The 23,075-nt window shown below is 32.5% G+C and overlaps 1 protein-coding gene across 1 annotated transcript in view; it reads right to left on the minus strand.

Moving 5' to 3' along the window:
- The window catches only part of LOC139520533 (dual specificity mitogen-activated protein kinase kinase 5-like), a 34,295-nt gene extending 12,714 nt beyond the window's left edge, over positions 1–21,581 (minus strand). The window contains exons 1-12 of the mRNA XM_071313251.1: positions 21,430–21,581; positions 17,642–17,690; positions 17,014–17,081; positions 14,029–14,098; positions 12,270–12,310; positions 9,428–9,495; positions 8,426–8,842; positions 6,365–6,404; positions 4,136–4,204; positions 2,774–2,855; positions 1,641–1,751; positions 862–935 (exon numbers count right to left, since the gene is read on the minus strand). Of these exons, the coding sequence (XP_071169352.1) occupies positions 862–935; positions 1,641–1,751; positions 2,774–2,855; positions 4,136–4,204; positions 6,365–6,404; positions 8,426–8,842; positions 9,428–9,495; positions 12,270–12,310; positions 14,029–14,098; positions 17,014–17,081; positions 17,642–17,690; positions 21,430–21,531 (1,191 nt within the window). The 5' untranslated portion in view covers positions 21,532–21,581. The remainder of the gene's footprint in view (positions 1–861; positions 936–1,640; positions 1,752–2,773; positions 2,856–4,135; positions 4,205–6,364; positions 6,405–8,425; positions 8,843–9,427; positions 9,496–12,269; positions 12,311–14,028; positions 14,099–17,013; positions 17,082–17,641; positions 17,691–21,429) is intronic.
- Positions 21,582–23,075: the final 1,494 nt, after the last annotated feature.

Here is a 23,075-nt window from a genome sequence, read left to right on the forward strand (position 1 = left end):
TTAACCAGTCTTTGCTATAACTCCTAACTGCTTGTCAAATACCAGTTTAAAAGTCTTTGAGTTTTTATTATTTGAATAGCTTAAGGATGTACTTTGGTGAGGTTTTGGAATTTGTGTCAAATGTTCGGACTTCTTGGTGTTTTTCCATACAACACAATGTAAAATATTTTGCTCCATAACACCCATTTATTTTTTCATATAAGATTAAATACCTCATGAAAGGTCATTTACCAAAATTTTAGAAGATTCTTAATTTTCTTTCTTTTGTTTTGAGACCCAATAATACCAAAGCAAATATAAGGTAAAAGTCAGAGTCAGTCTTTTCACGCCATATTTTAAATCTCAAATATCTCGAAAAGGAGGTCCATGACGTATCAATATTTTTAGCTTATTTTTATCCTTAAATGATGCTCTACCAGCTCATAGTATAAATTTTAACTTCTTAATTTATTAATTTTCACCTAACCTCACCTAAGTACATTCTTAAGTTTTAAGGTTATGTTGTACAAGAATACACAATGATCCCAATAAGCATTTTACTTTTTAATGACAATTAATCACCAGGAATATATAATTATTATCTATCTGTTTCATCAAACCATCTTCTTAGCAGGTTATTTAAAAGTGTGCAACTCATTTTTTTTTAATGTTTTTTGAATAGACAAAATATATTCATTATTTAACAAGGAAGGGTTTGAGAAAATATTAAAACCCTATTTTGTCAAAAATTAAACAGTTCTATTATAATGAACATGTGTTTCTATCTCTTGAAATGTAATCGAACAAGTTTCTATATTGGTCTCATCCTGTGTTGTTTTGTTGTTCTCACATATCATATCTTGATTTGATTAAAATAATTACCTGCACACTGACACCAAAATCACAAAGTTTGACCTGACCCTGGGTATTGACTAGAACATTTGAAGGTTTTATATCTGTAAAAACAAACACTCACTTTTAATCATTTATTATATCATAGGGAAGATTTTGTAGAACTGTGAAGAATATATAGTTCTCTTTAACAACTTTAGTATTAATTTGAATAATTTGTACAATTTTGATAGACATTTCCTAAACTATAATATCTTTTTTTATTCTTAAATGTATCACCAATAGGTACCTATTAAGCTAAATCCATACCACTATAAAGTTAAAATCAGGAAGATTTACCATGTTCCATAATATGTGCCTGCTCCAAGTCAGGAATTTAATAAGTGATTGTCCCTATGTCTTTAAGAACTTGGAGTTGGTGTTACATCTATGGTGTTAGATACTTTGCACATCTGTTGAATTCCATAGTAAATTAAGAATAGGAGAGATTAAGAGCTTGTCATATGGTGTGAATGTGCTATCATTCTTAAAGACCAATTTGTGAACAATAATTTTTTTTTTTTTTTTTTTTTTTTGAAACAATTAAATCATCTTTATTGCACTAAATGCTGTTTAACAATTTACCTAGCTTACAGCATTAGGCTAAGTATCCCTGTATATCAGTTATTATACATCCAGGGAGAATATAAATATTTATATATGGTAAGCTTTTTGTTGGTTAGCTGCCTAAAAAAACTAGTTACCCATTATTTATTTTATTCAGACACTAAGATATACAATTTACAATAATTAAGTCTTTCTTTATGTACCTCTGTGTAGAATTTTTAAAGCCCACATGTAACATAAACCTTCTACCATACATACAGCCATTCTTCCTAATATATGCTCAGGAATCAGACCATACTTATCTAAAGATCCTCCTGAAAAATAAAACATATTATAAAAGTTCCCTAATATATGCTCTGGAATGAGACCATACTTATCTAAAGATCCGTCTGAAAAACAAAACATATTATAAAAGTAACCAGCAAAAGAAAGTATATGATTTATTTATGAATGCAGCTTTTATTGCTGTTCTGCATCTAAAAGTCAAATGGATCACTTCTACATGGAACAAAATTTCACATATTGCTGCAATTTCAAGATGACCTCTAGCTTCAGTTAGGAAATGCTTACCTATCAAACTATGATAAATGACATTGTTGTTTTTAAATGCACAATATGACATATCTAAACAAGAATGTGTCCACAGTACACGGATGCCCCATTCACACTATCCTTTTCCATGTTCCATGGACCGTGAAATTGGGTAATAATCTAATTTGGCATTGAAATTAGAAAGATTATACTATAGAGAACATATGTACTAAGTTTCAAGTTGACTGGACTTCAAATTCATCAAAAACTACCTTGACCAAAAACTTTAACCTGAAACTCCCACTTTCATTTTCTATGTTCAGTGGACCTTGAAATTGGGGTCAAAAGTCTAATTTGGCTTTAAAATTAGAAAGATCATATCATAAGCAACAAGTGTACTAAGTTTCAAGTTGATTGGACTTCAGCTTCATCAAAAACTACCTTGACCAAAAACTTTAACCTGAACAGACGCACAGACGAACGGACGCACAGACAAACAGACGAACAGAGCCACAGACCAGAAAACATAATGCCCCTCTACTGTCATAGGTGGGGCATAAAAATCCAGTACCAACCTCCTTTTGAGACAAGATCTCATACCAAAGAATGTGATTCAGATTCTAAAATAGCACTATACTGGTATAAGAAAGACAATGTATCTGATCTTCAAATAAGTAAAAAGAATATTACTGTGCAGTCCAGAGAAATTTTCATTGCCAGTAAGTCACTGTCAGACCATAAAATCAAGGATTAATGCCTGCAAATTAAAAAAAAATAATTGCTATAAATCTTCTAATATACATACCATCCATAAATTCTGTACAAATAGAAATTCTGTTTTCAACAAAGAAAGCTTTATAAAAGCCAATAATCACAGGGGAATTACACTGAAACAGAAAGAAATGTATACAATAAATCATTATATATAAAATCAGGATGAATGTACCAGTTATGAAGTTTGTTTTTGTTCTCTCTCAAACTTGTGCCTTTTTCAGTCAGATATTTTGAACACCATAGACATTGTGCATTGTTATGTAAAAGGTATGGGTTTTTACTCATTGATGAAGGCTGTACAGTGACCTATAAATGCTTACATCCACATCCTTTGAACTATGGTTGATATAAATAGTTTTCATTTTGGCAGTCATTATCACATCTCCTTATTTTCATAAAAAGTGTTTTCAAGTAATTTTTAAAATGTTGAAAAACAAACAACTTCATGAAATAAAAGTCTAAAATAGGTTAATTTTTCTCCAAAGTGACTGATCTGATATCTTTTTCACAAGATAATTTTTCAGTAGAAGATTGATAGTTATCTCCATTACAGATTGTAAACTAGATGTGTCAAAACGACACAAATGGCCCCGTCTCAAAAATTTGAAAAATCTACAATTTCAACAACGCCTTAAAAAACTCCATATGACATGTATGACTGAGATTTTCAACAATTTATCAAAGTCCAAAGCCCGTAACTACGGCAAAAATTAGTGAAGCGGAACTAAACATACACTTGGTCTGTAACTCACACACCAAAAATCAGCCCAATATCTGAAGGTGTTAAGAAAATTCGTATAACTGTGATTTTCAACAATATATCGAAGTCCAAAGCCAATAATTTCGGCAAAAATTAGAGAAGCAGAACAAAACTCAAACTTGAACTATAACTCATCATGGTTAACTCACATACCAAAAATCCGTCCAATATCTGAAGGTGTTAAGAAAAAAGTCTGTATAACTGTGATATTCAACAATTTATCAAAGTCCAAAGCCTGTAATTTTGGCAAAAATTAGTGGAGCGGATCGAAACTCAAACTTGATCTGTAACTCATCATGGATAACTCACATACCAAAAATCAGTCCAATATCTGAAGGCGTTTAGAAAAAAAAACTGTTTAATGGTTTGTTGTGGAATGACAGAATGACGAAATTACGGACAATGGTAAAACTTTATGGCCCTGACAACTTTGTTGCAGGGCCATTTGTTGTAGGGGCCATAAAAATTAACTAAAAAAATTGAGAAGCTCTGGTCAAGATCTGTAAAGTTCATATCTATATGCACTAAACTTCTTCATAGGTCATGCATATTGCTTTATTTTATATGTCTTAAGTAATAATAATTTAACTTCAACCATGATTTGTTAACTCTGATCTTACTAAATTTACTTACTTTATTTAAAATATCTAATTCAGACAATATACTACTTTGTTCTTCTGTCGATACATCAAGAAGCATTACCTAGAAACATAGATATGGAAAAATTTAAAGAAAATCTTAAAAACAACACTATCCACTCAAAACAAGAACAGATGCAGGGAAGGAGTGCATCTATACAAACATTGTATGTTCAGTGTATGTTCACTCGTGTTTATTTGTCTTTTGATTGAGTTCAGCCATTTCAATTGATATTTTAAAGTGTGTGTTTCTATGTTGTGGTGTTACACTATTGTTTCAGATAAAGGTGAAGGTTTGGTACCATTAAAACATTTAAACCCGCTGCAATTGTTTGCACCTGTCAGGAATCTGATGTTCAGTAGTTGTCGTCTGTTGATGTGGTTCATAACAATAAGTGTTTCAGGTTTCACGTTTTTTTATATAGATTAGACCGTTGGATTTCCTGTTTGAATGGTTTTACACTACCAATGTTTTAGTCCCTTTATAGCTTGCTGTTCCGTGTGAGCAAAGGCTCTGTGTTGAAGACTGTACTTTGACCTATCTATAATGGTTTACTTTAACAAATTGTAACTTGGAAAGAGAGTCGTCTCATTGGCATTTCATACTACATATTCTTATATCTATTGACATATATATCAGGGCCGTAACTACATTGAGGCAAATGCCTCATGTTTTAAATTTCAAAAAAAAAAAAAAAAAAAAAATCCAACAAAAAATAGTCTTCATATCAAATTGTTTTCTCTGAAAGTTTCTTGCAAGAAGCAAGTTCTCGTCACTCTCTGATGTCGCCCCTGCATATTTTTTGTAATCCATGTTTTTATTTTACTTTTGGTTTTCAGAGTTGATGGTCTATTGTTTGTACTTTCTGTGTCCCGGGTTTATCTTTTGTACATTTATTGTCCTACTTAATGACTAGTCTGAGTGTTGATTTTCATTTGTAAACGTGTCACACTGTGTAATGTTGCATGTCCACCGATGTCCAGGCATTATGCGAGAAAATATTTTAAGAATATGCGATGCTACTGGACACAGAAAAAAGTGGTCGTTTCTGCATGGAGAATTGAACTTGATATCAAAGAATACGAAACTGCCTTTCTTGTATATAAAACCACACCCAATTTTTCTTAGTATGGATTGTAAAATTAGGTATTTTCTGTAGGTGAGATATGCACTGAAGTGATAGATATGTATTATAAATATAGAAAATTGAATATCTTAATCAACAAAAAAAAAAAAAAAATAACTATCATATACCCAAGCGCCTGTGGATAAAACTAGATAGCTGACATGGTTTAAATTAAAGTAAGACCACCAATTTCCCGGTATCAAATCATTTGTTGAAAAAAACATCAATGTATTGCCATATGACCTTTTACATTCAAGGGTTAAATTTGCATTAAGTCGTGTTCAGACCCTTTAACAGAAAATAAATGAATATGAAGTACACGTGCTAGGGAGCTAATCGCACACAATGTCAATGTATAGAAAAAAATACAAATGATCAACAACGGTCTAAGTTTTTATTCCTGTTCTTCATCTTGATAGTTGCTGGAGGGGTTTCAATAATGAAAGAATAATAAATACCGTAAAACAAGGTCAATATGGTTCCTAGTGTCGATTTGAGCAATACTAGTAGTTAACGTATATTACTGCACTAATGACTGTCACTATATTTAAATCTAGTCATAAAAAATCTCAAGTCAGCACAATACAAGACAAGAACAGACAGACAGATCCGGTATTAATGATTATGATTATTTCCCTAAAACTTTAAAGACTTAAATAACAATGAATCTATGTTTTTGCTTTGAGAACAGAATATTGTCGAAAAAAATAGCTAAAAATAATTTGCGTTTCGATGTAAGAATGAGTCCGGGAAACGCTCAGAATGCACGATTTTGCGTTATTTTTCTCAGAGCTTCCCCCAGACCCCTCGCCAAAATTTTTTCGCTTCGCTACGCTCGCTGAATATATTTTGCCTCAGTATTAAAAGGGGCTAGTTACGGCCCTGTATATTATATATATGACTACTTAAGTAAGGAACACATAAATTGTGATTGTCTTTATCTTTTAAATGTTTTCTTTTTGCATCCATACTTTAGCAAAATATCTATTATTTCATCAAATTACACTCATATATATCACATTTAAATTTAAAAAAAAAAATCATACTGAATTCACTAAATTTGACTCAACATCAATCAAGAAAATACTATATTTTACCTTTACAGCCATTATTGCTTGAGTAGGTTTATGTAATGCTCTAAAATAAAGAAGCATACCTATGACATCAAGACACAGTAAACAGACAAAACTACTGACATGATTTTGAGCAAAAAACTTTAAATGATAATAGCACAAAACAATTTCCTCTCATGAATTACAAATTTAGTTTCTATTTTGATTTCATTACCATTTCATGACCATAGGCGGATCCAGGGGGGCCCTGGCCCCCCCTTTTGTGGGAAAAATTTGGTTGATTATATAGGGAATCATTGAAGCATGACTGGAGTGGCCCCCCCCTTAGGTCAGTCAGCAGGCCCCCCCCCCCCCCCCTTAGGAAAAGTTCTGGATCCGCCACTGATGACATCCTGATCAAGTGTTTATTATAAAATTTTCCCTTCATATAAGTCTACAAAATTGAGCATGACTTATCTCCCTTTTAAAATAGATACTACATTTCCGCATTTTTACCTGTATTTCACCTGTAAAAAATGGTAATAATTATATATAAGACTTTATTTTATTATAGTATTTATTCTTGATTTCGTCAATGTTTGTCTGAAATATAATCAAAATGGACATCTTGTTTATCCAAATTTAAAATAACAAAACTGGATTTCTTTGGTATAAAGGAAAGATATTGGAAATTGTTCTCTTTTGTTTTGTTTTACCATGTTTACATTTGTGATTTTGGTGCCTTTTATAGCTGACTATGTAGTATGGGCTTTGCTTATTGTTGAAGGCAGAACAGTGACCTATAGCTGTTAATCTTTGTGTGATTTGGTCTCTTGTGGAGAGTTGTCTCATTGACATCATGCCACATCTTTGTTTTTATATCAACCCTGTCATATTCTTTACCGTGCCTGTCCCAAGTCAGGAGCCTGTAGTTTAGTGGTTATTGATGGTTCATGTCTCTACTCATATTTGATATTTTGTAAAATGTTTTGTTATGTATAATTTGACATTTAGTTTTTTAGTTTGAATTGTTTCACACTTTTCATGTCAGGCCTTTCTAGACGACTTTACAGTATCAAGTTTTGTCATTGTTGAAGGCCTGAAGGTTGCCTATGATTGCTTACATCCACTTCACACTGTTTTGAACTCTGGTCATATATTTGTCACTGGGCGTAAAAAAAAATTAACGCCCCGTTTTTACCTGACAAACGGAAGAGGCATACATTAAAAATAAAAATGCGAGAACGTAAATAACCTTTAACAAAATCAATGTAAAACAAGAATGTGTCCCCAGTACACGGATGCCCCACTCGCACTATCATTTTCTATGTTCAGTGGACCGTGAAATTGGGGTCAAAACTCTTATTTATTATTATTTAAAATTAGAAAGATCATATCATAAGGAGCATGTGTACTAAGTTTCAAGTTGATTGGACTTCAACTTAATCAAAAACTACCTTGACCAAAAACTTTAACCTGAAGGACGCACAGACGAATGGAGCCACAGACCAGAAAACATAATGCCCTCTACTATCGTAGGTGGGGCATAAAAATGGGGAAAAGAGTAATACAAAAATGTGGAAACGTAGTGCCAAATTGGGGAAACGTAAAACGCCGGTTATTTGACACCCAGGTGATTTCATGTTAATTGCTATGATCTGATTGTTCTAGTATATAATTTTGCTTTGTGTGGTATATTCATATTCTTAGATGTGATCAATTTTCAAAAGAATGAAGACAGTCATAAATATATATATACTGAATTTGGTGTTTCAAGCTCAAATTTTGTACCAAGAGTACCGTTTAAAGTTTTATGACTATAGTGTCCAGAAAGGGAATTTGTAAAAAATTAAAATCAAAGTACTGATCTAATCTATATTATCATCTTAAAACTGGAACAAGTATCTGCATGTTTTCAGTGAAAGGGACAGGTGGCATTATGCAGAACAGTTTCTTCAACGGCCCAAAATTAGAACTATTTTCATTGCATATAATCATCATTTATCATACCAAAAAAATAATGGTTTGAATTCGATTGACTTAACAAGAGCTGTAAGAAAATAAACAGATTATACAGGCAGCAATGAGTGATAAATATCAATTTACCTGTAGACACAGCCTACATTGCCTTTACCAATTAAATTTAAAATTTGTAGATCTTCTTCTGAAATGACTTGTGTAGCTAACAGCTGTCTCAGATCACTTGATGTCCTGATCAGCTTATGTTCCATTCCTGTTGGATTAGTAGGTTGAGGTCGGACTTCTGCAGGATGTAAGCCTTGTCCCATACCAGCAGGATACAAGGCTTGTCCTGAAGGATTATGGCCCATTTCAGTTGGATGTAAGTTCTGTCTGATATTAAATGGCTGGTGTCCAACCTCTGCAGGCTGAGAAAACTGTCCAGTTGGTGGAACTGTATCATAATGTGTGACTGAAGCCGGATGTAAAGGCTGACCAGGAGGACGACCTGTATCACTGTCGCCACAGTCCATCGATTGACAATTCTTTTTAGGATTGTTATTTCTGAAAATATTAAAACACTGGATATTTATTGAAGACCTTACACTGACATTATATGTCATTTCAAATTTGGCGTATGGTAGATATATAGATTTCACCACTGCATCAAGTATGTTACAATATTTCTCCATGACAGTTAAATTTTGATATTTTTAAATAATTTAAAGCTTAAGGCTAAATCTTGCAAAGAAATATCATAATAAATGAGAAATAGTTGTGGAATCTGTGTCCCAATGATTTCTATCTTTCCTTTTCAAAGATTTGCAGAAGTTGTGTTCTTTATATGTAACGTCATCAGACATGTCAGTCTTTTTTCATGACTTCACAATAGGAAGTTCAAAAGAAACCAAGAAATTCGACATCATCATTAAATTTACTAATAGACCAATCGTTTGCAGAGAACAGATTTTCACCAGTGAGAACAATTTTATTCACAATCGGTTGAGAAATGTAAAAATTGTGAACAAATTAGAAAAATATCCTTGATGAGATTATTAGTTCTTTAAATTCAAAATTTGTTTTCTCTTAAGAACAAGTGTATAACTGGACTATGGGAGATACAGTATATCCTCCTTCTATAATACTTACTTCTGAATGTCAGAAATCATTAGTACAGGTTTTGACGATTTGGATATTGACTGTTTATCTGTTTTAATCTGCAAGAATAAAATTCAATAATTCATTTTTCAAGTAAATCAGTTAACTTTTTTTCACTCTTTCCTTAATGATATTAGATTTCTTTTCAGTGTTTAATTTTCCTAAACCCTATTGCTCAGTATTTCTGACTATTAAAGAAGACAAATAACTTTATTTTGACATCTTTTAATTCTTGTTTTTTGAAACGATCATTGTTTGGCTACAATACCTCTTGTATCAGTACTATATGCTGATTGCAGTGAAAAGTATCTACAACAGTGCACACATGTTTTATTTTAGATCATTCCTTCATTCAGAGAATCAAGGAGGATTTGATTTTAATTTTTGGTGTTTTAACACCACTTTTAAGCACCGCATTTAGACTATTTCCGAGCGGCCATTTTTTATTGGTGGAGGAAGCCGGAGTGCCCACAGAAAACCACAACCTTCGATAGGAAAACTGACAATCCTAGTCAATTAAGATTGGAGTCGAGTGTGTCCCCAAGAGCTGGGTTTGAACTCACAACCTCAGTGTTGACTGGCTAGTGATTACAGTAGTAACTACTTAGAACACTCTGCCACCAAGGCCCCTCAAGGAGGAAAGTATTACACTATTAAGTATAGATGCCAGGTGGATGATAAAAATCCATGCAGACTCCAGTTTTACATTTTTGCACTGTCAATCAAATGCAAATCCTGCTTTGATCAATCAAATGCAAATCCTGCTTTGATATGTCCTTTATAAACAGACGCAAAATGTATAGAAGGCATTTGAAAATAAGTGAATTAACAAGATAAAAACCTTTTGCTTAATTCATTTTTATCTAAAAAATAAATTAAATATCATTTATGAAAATGATTTTAGTGCACTATGCTTGCACACCATCTTTTTTAAATACAATGTACCAGTATAGGAAATCCCTAAATACAGTAAAGATTTCAATCTATCAGTGGGCCTCTGTGGATAAGTGGTCTAAGTAGTCAAACTTCATCATCACTTGTCTGTCAACACCTGTTGCAGGTGTGATATACTCCAATCTTAATTGACTAGGATTGTATGTTTTCCAAATTAAGGTTAGTGGTTTTCACAGTGCACTTTTGCTTCCTCCACAATACAAAACTGACTGCTAAATCAAAGAGCTGAAGAGCTCTGAGGGAAAAGACGGCCATTGTTTCAATTTTTAGGGGGGTATCTTTTGATAGTCTACATACAAAGAATGAGCAAAAGAACAGCTAGAACATATAGAAAGGCTAACAATAATGAAACTAATTGTTGTTTATTGTTATTTCATTTCCTTAGTCAAGAAATCATCATAGAGACAATTGGGACCAATGAGATCTGCACCTTCTAAATCAAAACATTTGATTAAAGTTGGGAGTTAATTATCTAAAATTCAATTGAATTTAACAACTACTACAATATATTTTAGAATTTTAATTATGTACAACTGAACGGCAGGCTAAGATCATTCTCAATTTTTTGTGACAGTATTCTCAAGAAAGTGAGGACTGAAAAATCTATTCAGTTTTATTTTTCCATTGATAAAGTTCCCAGTTACAACTCTCATCACAGGGATACATGTACTTATAAAATCAAATATGATTGATAGAAGCTGTGTAAAGTTTGTTTCCAGATCCCACATTTTGATATATCTGTAAAATTCATGAATAAATAGCTTTAAACTACAAAAAGCAATATTTTAAAAAAAAAATGAAAAAAATAATGACCACTACAATACCGTAATTATGTTGGTACGCAAAATTATTTTCTAATTGATGACTACTTATCATATATATATACTTAATGTGACATTTTTAGTGTTCAGATTCATTAACTTTCATTCTAGTGGGTAATTACTCATCAATTGAGGTGCTCCTTAATTGGAGAAAGATTCTAAAATCATAACTTTACAGAAAGAATGAAAACTGCAGTTGCTCTCCCCAATCTCAATAGGTATAAACTGCAAAAAGCAACATTTATAATTTTTTTTTTTTTTTTTAACCATTTCAATAATTATGTTGGTACACAAAATTTTTTTTATATAGAAGACTACTTATCATATACTAAATGTCACATTTTAAGTGTTCAGAAGCATTTACTTTGATTTAAGTGTATAATTACTCATCAATGGAGGTGCTCCTGAATTGGAGGAAGATTCTAAAAACAGAACTTTACAGAAACAATGAAAACTGTCGTTTCTCTCCCCAATCTCATGTATCCCCATTGACATTGTTTAGCGCCAAAGTTGACCTACAAATTATCTAATTATAGCCTCAGATTAAAGGCATTGCATGTTGGTGTGTGAATGATCTACCCTACAGCAAACGTCATTAGGTTTACATTTAACAAATACGGATTTTAAATTAGTATACAAATACTGTGAATGATTTTTATAACGAATAAAGGATATCCCTGTGTGGCATTCCAACAATGACGTCACTAGGTTAGATATATTTAGAATATTTCGTAATACTGATTTTTCCGGACTGTAAAAGAAACGTATATAGTGTAAGGGAAAGCTCAATATACGATAATTTCACGAGAAACAGAAGGGAAATGTGTAAAAAATGTATTTAAAGTCAATCTGTTCTCCTTGTCATCAATTTCAGTATGACATTTTCAGGGAGTTTCCAAACTATCAAAACAAAATGATTGACGTGAGGGAATGATACTCTGGCCAACCCCATTAGGGAATTGACGGCTTGAAGCCGTCTTTCCCCCAAAAATAGTGAAATATAGCTGAAAGTGGTGTAATAACACCAATCAATCAATCTATAAGCTTTCAAAACTTACCTTTAAACCAAACTTGTTTCTGTTTTGTGGTGTTTTTCCAACTGAAATATAAATAAATCAAGCATAACTTTACTTTTAAATTTAAATGTCGCTGATCCAAAGATTATGGTTATTATCCAGAAATCATCCGTCTTAGGATGACGCTGACGATGACAACGTGATACCAATATACGACCAAAAAATTTTTAATTTTTGCGGTCGTAAAAAATCAAGAATGTGTCTAAATAACATAGATTCCCCACTCACACTATCATTTTCCATGTTTAGTGGACCATGAAATTGGGGTGAAAATCTAATTTGGAATTAATATTAGAAAGATCATATCATAGGGAACATGTGTATCAAATTTCCAGTTCATTGGACTTTAACTTCATAAAAAATACCTTGACCAAAACTTTAACCTGAATTGGGACAGACAGAAGAATGGACGAACGAACGGATGCACAGACCAGAAAACATAATGCTCCTCTACTATCGTAGGTGGGGCACAATAATTTGTATTTAGTTTTGGATAGTCAGAACCTTTATGAAATATTTTTTTGTATTAATGTAAATAGATCAGTGATCAAAAAGACTGTTGAAAAGACAGTTTTCTTTTTGATGGAACCCAGAAATTTTTTAACAAATATTGTATGTTTTTAACTTGGGAGTCTGATACCATAGCAACTAGAAACAGCTCACTTATCTCTTAAATGCTACTGTCAACAAAAGGCTTTCATTCTTAGAATATACCATGAGAGATTATTTTTTTAACTTACTTCTAGGGTATTTGATCAGGGGAAGTACATTGTAATACTAATCTTGTGAACTTTTTTCTAACATTTGATCAGGACTGAGGAGAGGTAATTATCCTCTTTTGGATCATTTTTCTAAACTAATCCTCTTGATATATAAGATCAGGGGAGATAATTATTCTGTAGGTTATTATCAGGGGAGGTAATCATCCTCTTGTGAATAATTCTTTAACTAATCTCCTGGGTACATGATCAGGGGAGGTAATAATCCACTTGGGAATCATTTTCTAACTCACCTCTAAGGGTTACAAGAGTGCAATTATTTGTTTACATTTAACCGGCAAGTTTTTTACCCCAAGATGGTACTCAGAATAGAATCCTATACGGCTTCTGATTGGTTGATACAGGATTGGAATTACATTTAATCGAAAGCTTATCCAATTAGGTTTAAAAATTGCCGAAAATCGTATTCACATTTTACAAAGTATAGAAAATATCTTCAATTTCTGCACGTCGGAGCCATTAAAAATATGCCTTTTTCATAAAGCGAAAAAAGTAGCCGATTTTTTTCAACTGCTTTTTAAGGCAATTTGACCCCATATTATTTTTGGTTGTAATGCAACACTGGCATTTCTAGTAACAGGAACTGCCATCATTTTTGTAACTTACCTCTAGGGTATGTAATCAGGAGAGGTAATAATTCTCTTAAGAATCATTTTTGTAACTTACCTCTAGGGTATATTTTCAGGAGAGGTAATAATATTCTAAAGAATCATTTTTGTAACTTACCTCTAGGGTATATAATCAGGGAGGTAATAATCCTCTTATGAATCATTTTTGTAACTTACCTCTAGAGTATATAATCAGGGGAGGTAATAATTCTCTTGTGAATCATTTTTTAACTTACCTCTAAGGTATATAATCAGGAGAGGTAATAATCCCCTCATGAATTATTTTCTAACTTACCCCAAGGTATATGATAAGGGGAGGTAATAATCCATAAGTGGATTCTTTTTCTAACTTACCTCTAGGGTATATGATCAGGGGAGGTAATAATCCTCTTGCATAGTCTTCATCACTTAACAAGTTAAAATACTGAAATGCAAAAAAATGTTATTATACAAAAAGATAATATCCTTTAAAACTTAAAGCTAGTTATAGTGTAAAGCTTTGCTCATTGTTGAAAGTGTGTGGGTCTAGCTTTTGCAAATTGTTGAAGGTGTGTTGGTGTAGGTTTTGCTTATAGTTGAAAGTGTATTTTTAAGTATAGGATTTGCTTATTGTTAAGTCATTTTCTGATAGTTTTAACTCATATTTGAAAGAGTGTGGAAGGAAATATCATAATGTATTTATATAGGAGTAAATAAGCAATATATTAATAAGGGACAATCTAAATCATGGTTAAAAGGTTATAAAATAGGTGGTTAAACTTTTTTTTAGCCAAATAGATCTGTTTAATGTAGACTCATAGAACATAAGAGGAGATAGAAATAAATTCTGTTTCTCTGAAAAAGAAGTATGTAAGAACATGTTTAACCCCGCCACTTTATGAAAAAAAGGTATGTATGTGCCTGTCCCAAGTCAGGAGCCTGTAATTCAGTGGTTGTCAGGGGCGTAGCTAGAAAGAAACGATGTGGAAGCAACTACTGCCGAGCGGAGAGAGGCGAAAAAATTTTGGGACCCTATTATGCAGAATTTTTTTTTCTTTTTCGGTTTTCGGTCATACACCGGGACGTTTAAAAGAGGAGCTATATGTAGATAAAAATTTATGAATGTAAAACTATTAATAAATCTTCTGAATATAGTAATACATAAGCAACACATATTTGTGATACAGAATTTACTCAAAATTGTCCAAATTCTGCTCTTCAGGTCTGGGCAGAAACAAACTTCTCTATTACTTTGTCAACATTCACACTGAAATCCTGATGAATATGCAGTAATGCTATGTAACTTTCGTTGTTCATTGTTGATCATACATTTGTTTTCAATTACATACGTAGTACCGTGACTGATAGATCTCAGGGCCATCATGGCATGGTAGCACTCGCGAGATGTTATAAACCAGCGTACGTGTTCAGCATCGAGCGACCTCCCAATTAAATTTGTCAAAATTACATGCTATGTCAGTTTCGTATGTTTCAGACAATATTGAGATTTGTTCGTTTGTGATATTTCCTACAACACGATGAAGCAGATACAGCACAAAGAAGCGATTTTCTGATAACTTGACGCGACTCCACTCTCCAGTTGCCTTATCATATGGACTATGAACGCAAAAAATAATGAGACTTTCCAATACTGTTTTGGCGTGGTTGCAGGGTGATTGGCTCAGGTAGTCTGTCAACCACATCGCCTCGGCATATTTTCAACGATATCGAAGGGATCTGATAATTCTAATGCCGATTGGTACATCTCATTCCAAACTGATGAACTGTACACTGTAAAATGTGCTCCAAAACTACGTATCTAAAAATCTTGTAAAAGATACAAGTAACCTTCCGATTTTGTCATAATCTCCAAAAAAAAATTTATTTTGAAACCAAATGTCGTTATTTAATGATATTTCATCAATTAAAAAAAGTGACAACATAGGTGTTTCCTTTATTCAATTTATAAATTTTTATTTTGCCATTTCTTTTTTTGCATGCCAAATCAATGTGCACGCAACTTCGGAGGTACGATCTTTTTCTGAATGAACAGCTTCAGGTGGCATGGTAGTATTTGCATTCCAGAATTTAGGTTGCTCTTTTGTGTACCCTACTTAGGTAAATGTATCTAAACAGTGTGATTGGACAAAAAATACAGTATCAACTGAACATACTTTCCCAAACTGAGGGATGAATCAGGTGTAGAAAAATATGAAATAATTTTACATACAGATGAAAATGAATTTTTGAGAATTTTTGAGAATTTTGTATTCACTGCACCATAAAAGACCTAAAATTACTAGTGGCCTTAGGTTTCTAAAAATAGCAAAAAAAGTAAACGGTCATGATACATATTCAAATTCATTTCTGAATAGTAAAATGAAAGTACTTCAGTTAAGTGTGAATGTAGATTTTTTTGCAGTGTTAGAAAGTGGTGAAAATTCTAAAAAGGCTATCATTATCCCTATGGGCCAGGAAATACTACCGTGCCACCTTCATCAACACTTGTAACTAGGTTGTCAAACTAATATCCGGGATAGACGGAAAAGACACCAACAGTCTCCGATTCCGATTGACCAACTCATCTCTCTTCTGCTTTTTTTGTTTTGTTTTTGTTGCGAAAACGACATGGATGCACGTGCTGTCGTGCCTCCGGGTAGCTACGCCCCTGGTTGTCGTTTGTTTATATGTTACATATTTGTTTTCCGTTCATTTTATTACATAAATAAGGCCATTAGTTTTCTCGTTTGAATTGTTTTATATTGTCTTCATGGGGCCTATTATAGCTGACTATGCGGTATGGGATTTGCTCATTGTTGAAGGCGGTACGGTGACCTATAGTTGTTAATGTCTGTGTCATTTTGGTCTTTTGTGGATAGTTGTCTCATTGGCAATCATACCACATCTTCTTTTTTTTTATAAGATCCTTCTTACAGACCAAACATTACAAAATGATTTTTAACAAATACAATTTCCTGTCTTTAATCCCCCCTCCCCTAAAATATAATGCATCCTAACTAAAAACCACTGACAATATGGGTGACTGTTACAAATCTATGACCTCTTTAGAAGCTAAAAAAATTAATGGATGGACAGGAAGAGATCGTTTATCATCCTAATTGCACATCATTGTAAGCCCTAAGTATAATATCAGTTAAGTCACTGAACTATATTTAACTCTATATAGATTATAAAAACATCCGGGTGAGTATGTTTACTATCTACATTTTCTTAATATCAGAATAATAACTGAAGTTAAAGATCAACATAATTTGACTCTTTGATTTGATTCTATCTTTGTATAAGCAGTGAGTTCTTCTAAATAAATATTAAGCAATTTAGAATATCAGATGTACCTACGGTTTGGAACATAGACTTCATCTCTTCATCACTTCTTACTGTAATTCTGTCCCCATCTTCATCTTCATCTGAAAAAAAATAATACATTTTATTGCATAATTCAGTTGTTACTCCCTGTATATACAATGTAATTACACAACTTTCACATGCTTTTTCTGTTCACTAGTACCTATTTAGGTGAACTATATAGCTACTAACAAGAAAGCATTGTTAAACCAATGCAGTTAATGTACACCTTAAAGTCCACAAATTTATTACCTAATTTTAATAACAATTAGAAAAAATATGTTGAAATGAAGACACAACACAATACATATAATTTCTGAGTTTAACACAATTTTACATTAAAATTGAAAATATTGTTGTAATGTTATGAAATTCTTTTATTTCTCATAACTCATACCCAATTAATATATTGTTCATCAATAACTGGCCACTAAAAATTTAAGGGATTCACAGTTGTATTGCTCCCTGATTTAAACATGTACATTTTGATCTCTGATAGAGAGCATTCTCATTGGCAATCTTACCACTTCTTCTTAATTTTCTAAAAATTTCAAAATCATAGATGCTAATATTAATCATAACATAGGCAGAAAAAAATAAACACACTTAAATATTTACATACATTCAAATGCTGTTATTGTGGCTTGAGGTAGCACTCTTGATATCACTTCCTGTCAAATATAATAAGATAATGTTGTACATATTATATATTATTGTTTGATGTATATAAATATAATATCCCCTATAGAACCTAACAAAAAGTTAAAACAAAAAAGCCAAATATTGCTTACATTTCAGGGGCAGATACAGGATTAGACGTTAGGGTGGGCGCAGAATAAAAAATGTTTTTGAGGTTAAAATAATCAAAGTTATTGAAATATTCTTCTAGAGTGGGTGCAATGTAGATAGATATCTTGCCAAGCGAAGTGTGGCGAGAAACATTTGTGGTAAAATGAGCGAGAAATTAAAGTTTCAATCTAAAACCTCATAATTTTAATGACAATCTACATTAACCATAATGTGAAGAGTTGACAGATAGACAGGCGGACCGACAGACGCAAAGTGAGACAAAGCAAATGACGATTTTTCATCTGACCAATGTAAGATTTTGAAAACGAAAATTATTACTAGTACAATTTATTTGTCAATTCATAATACGTGTTTTTATTTTTGTTCTATTTTCGGAGGTCGTGCTAGACTTTTCAATTCTGTAAAAAAAAATTGGCCGCTAACCACTAAAATCAAAATGAGATCCTTAAAAAATTGTGCTTATTTTCGTTTATGCATGCTTCGGCAAATTTTATATGTTGCAAGTGAGAATCATATATTGTCACAGAGATATTAAATAATGAGTCAAATTAACAAACTAAACTCTCGCTTGAACCATAATCTTTATCTTTCCTTAAGAAAGAATCTAACTTAGACTGCTTTCCTGGTCGTGCCATGATGAAATAACCCAAATAGCGGGTAGGGCACTTCCACCTTCTTCGTGGGAAAGTGATGTAGGGATGTTTTTGAACTTCGATTATCAAAGAAATTGTTTATTAAAACTGCAACTACAATGTCACAATTGTTTTATTCTTACTGCTGAAAGCCTATGATATTTGTCATCAAACGCAGTACCGCTTTTGACACCTTCCTTTGAAGTGTAACATGTTTATAGAACTTAGACAATAGGTCAGTTGATTAGTAATCACGTTAAATAATTCTGTTAAATTACTGTTTTATATAGTAATACTTGTTTGAATGTTAAAACAGATTGAATGCGACGACATTAGGCTAGCTTTTGTCATCTCTTCGGATACTTATTACGTGCGGACAACCCATGCTTTGCAAATTTTAGGGGGGGGGGGGGGGGGGCGCACGCCCGCCACCAGAACTATATCCGCCCCGCCCAAATCCGCCCCTGCATTTAATCAAAGAGCTGATAGCTCTGAAGTGGAAGAAGGTGAATAAAAGGTAACTTGAATTACCATAAAAGCAGCCCCACTTACCCAGGCTGCTTTGTTCCATTATCGTTAAAATGTATTTTTTTTCTTCAAACAAGAAAAGGTCATAAGTACATGGATTTCCCATCCGTACAATCATTTTCTATGTTCAGTTGACTATGAAAATTAGGTAAAATCTTTAATTTGGCAGTAATTAAGAAGATCATATCAAGAGGAACACATGTGTACTAAGTTTCAAGTTGATTGGATTTCAACTTCATCAAAAACTACCTCGACCATAAACTTTATAACCAGAAGCAGGACGGACGGACAGACTAGAAAACATATTGCCCATAAATGGAGCATAAAAATAGTAAGACTTGTTACATACCTGCCAACTTTTGAAAGTTCCCATATGGGTTTTTACTGCACAACAACAAAATTAAAGGTTACAATTTTTAGCGATGTATTTTGCAAGATCTGGATTGTCTAGAAAAAGTGTCATATTTGTATGAACTTACATGACTTACATGCCTTTTCCTTAAGTCTGTTTGCATAATTCTAGTTATATATTAAATCGGTAGAAAAATTATACATGAAGCTAGCAGAAGCTAGACTATTAGCCTAGTTGCAAATATTGTATGTTGCCTTCTAACTAAACAAATTTAATATATAAACTTCAATTTAATCCTTGAAAGGAGGTCTAAATTAATAAAATAATTTATAAATTTTAATTTTTTTATTTGTCCAAAATCATTTAAATTCATTTAATTAACATCCTTTTATGATTATTTGATTAAAATATTAATCATTTATAGTCTTTTTACCATTTACATTTTTAAAAGCAAAATAACTGAAAACAGGATAAAACAAAGGGAAGTAACAAAAAAGTATTTCAATATTCCCAATACACATCGTTTTGATAACACAACGGCAGTTAGCCGGAGGTAAACATCGTTGATTACCAGTATGTTTGACACCCAAGCTGTCAAGTGAAGCCATATAATTATACATCTTCTTTGATGTTCAGGTAAAATTTAACACAGGTGTCAATTACACCCGTACAGTAGTAAGAAATGATCAAATATGGCGTCTGAAAAATTTCATACACAGGAGTTTTTTCTCCTAAACGGGAGGTTCACATGTATGTTACGAAGGGCATCTAATTCACATGACAAAGGAAACCCATGAATAAAGATAACACTTTATATATCTTTTTTATTTATATAAAAATAAAATCTTCTTGTCTGCAGGATTGCAAATTCGTAACTTCAAGGGTGAACTTGTAAACAGGGCGAGTTGTACCGATACCAAATTCACGCATGCGTAATACAAATATCTACAGTTAAAACATCCTGTTACAAGTAAACAAATTACGTTCATGTGGATGAGATGAAATCTAATAATTTACATAAATAAAAGGGTCATATTTACGATAGTGATTGTTTTACAATCATAATTTACAAATTAAATGATTCAGATGCCCAATCATGTGTAAAAATCGGTGTCAGGAATCTAAGTTGTCTTGAAATTGTAATACACGAAATGAATGCGGCATACGGAGACTCAAAGCCAATGGTCGGCCCCTTAAGTCTTCAGAAGACTTGACGTCTTCTTCCACTAAAAAATGTATGCAATCTTTTTTTTATTTATTAAAGACTCAAAATCAAAAATCAGATTAAAACTGTAATTACCTTGTATATTAGACATTAGGAAAGAGTTCCCTTCTTTTTTGCTTTTTAACTTGATGTCTTGAATTCAGATATAACCCCCTTGTCAATAGTTGTTCACGACAGAGACATATTTACCCCCCCTCTTTTTTATGGGGAAAAGTTTGGTTGATTAAGTAGGGAAAAACTGAAGTACAACGTATGACTGGAGACTGGAGTGGGCCCCTTTATTGGCAATCAGTCCCCCTTCCCTGGGCCCCTTTATAAAAGTCTTGATCTGTGTCACTGCACGAGAGGTTTGATTACCAACTTCCAGCAGAGTTTAGGCCAGGACACATTAAGAAATAAAATAGATTTTTAAGACCTCAAAAACTCAGAATTTATTAGGTGTAATATTTGGAAAGGGAGGTCATGTCAGTTTCTCTGCAATTATATGTATTACTGGTTAAAATATTTCTCAGTTGTTGTCATTATCAAACTATTGACATATATCAAAATATTTATTGTTGGATGTCATTATAGTTAAATTAGCACACCTTAAATGTCCTTGTACAATATTTGCATCCTTCACTTGCTTCAGCTTGTGATATAAAATATTTTTTTCTCTATATCATTGTATATACACATGTATACCGTTATTCTCATCAACAAATAAAAAGATATATATTTATATATAGATTCTCAAAATTCAAAGTGTTATTTGGTAAATCAGTGTGATATTTACAAAGAAAAGCATTGTAAACAATGGTATAACTACAGTTTGAGAGCCTAATTTATCATCATGTTGTTTTTTGTAAGATTGATTTTCTCACTAATGCCTGATTAAATGTGATCTGATCAGGTTGCACCATCCAATCCATATCTTGTTCTTGTTCTGTACGAATTCGAACAGTAAATGTTGGCTGCAAAGCCATTTTCTCTGTTTACTTCCCAAAAAATTTCACTTTTAAAGGGAGATAAGCAACAAGTTGAAACGTTATAAATTGTGACCTACAGTTTCGAGAGAGCCGATGTTATCCTTTTGTTTTATTTCGTGTTTTTTTTCACGTTTAAAATAACGCTTCTAAATTAATAAAAATATTTAAAAAGAGCAATATCACATAGTACAAGGTTGAAAATTATTTTTAATCAGAATAAAATGTTTAAATCCAGACTGTTCACAAGTCTGTCCGCGAAAAGACATTACATTTGCTAATTTTATGTATTATTATTAATAATTATAAAATCTTGCATTTAAAGGCTCAATGTACCTCCTATATGTGTTGTTTCTAAACATGTCATGTCTGTCATTTGTCATGAAAAAATGTTTTTGCCAACCCCCACCCCTGAATCTAATTATAAAACATACTGAGAACTCCGATTTTGTTATACTCTTATATATATCTGGAACTATTATACTAGTCCCAGCTGATATGGAGAATAGATTGTGTTTCACCATGATTTTTATTTTGAACTTTCCATTCGGTCAAGTGGTAGATTTATTCAGTGACATACATATGGCTGCATTGTATAACATAGTTGAATAATAAATGACATAATTTTGTGGTACGCAACTCCTAAGCAGAGACTAGATTTTACAAATATTATAGCAATGCATTTCTAATCATGGAGAGTCCATGGTATATGTATATACATATATAAATGTTAACAAATCTATATGGATATGTGTGTATATGTATATGTAAATTATTGTGAAATTTTTGTAATAATTCTTGATTTGAAACCAATAAAAAAAATCATTTTGTCTTATGAATTTTCAGCGTTGTATGTTATCATTCTGAAGTAACTGATACGTAGGGTGTCAACAAGAGGAGTAGAAACAACATTCACGACAGATGAGCATTAGAGTTCATGCTGCCAGGCTGTTTCCGAGCGGTCTATAATGTTGCTTTACTGAAATCAGTAGGAAGTACAGAGATCAATATCACTAGTAAACTGTTACGAAGAAGACACGATAAGATTCTCTCATAGTCCTCGTTGATACCAGTCTTACTATACAAATCCTCTGGGATAAATTCCACGTATGTTTTTGTGTAGATCATACAGTTTTCGTGGTCCAAATAGTTATAAGATCAATAGAAGGCATCGGTCCTTAACTTTATTCTTTTTGAGTGTTCAAAATGGAGAACTATTTTTATATATTGTTAATAAAATACATGTGCAATATATATATATATATATATATATCCACAACTTATCGGCAAAAAGGATTAAATAATAAACTGTTAAAAGTAAGAGAGAGTTCTGTCATGACTATGCGGTTATTCAAGACTTAAATGTAGTTTCTAAAGAAGCCGGTACTAATAATGTAAGAGGTTGTAGGTATATAAATTTTTAGAGGCGAGTATACTTTAAAGATAATCATGCAATACCACAATTAAGATTTAGAGAGGATTACGCAATTCGCGTACAACCCCATCGCATATATATTCCTTCAAGCCATGAGTGGGACGCCTGC

The sequence above is a fragment of the Mytilus edulis genome, chromosome 4 (genome assembly GCF_963676685.1).
Source record: "Mytilus edulis chromosome 4, xbMytEdul2.2, whole genome shotgun sequence".
In the NCBI taxonomy this organism is placed as follows: domain Eukaryota; kingdom Metazoa; phylum Mollusca; class Bivalvia; order Mytilida; family Mytilidae; genus Mytilus; species Mytilus edulis.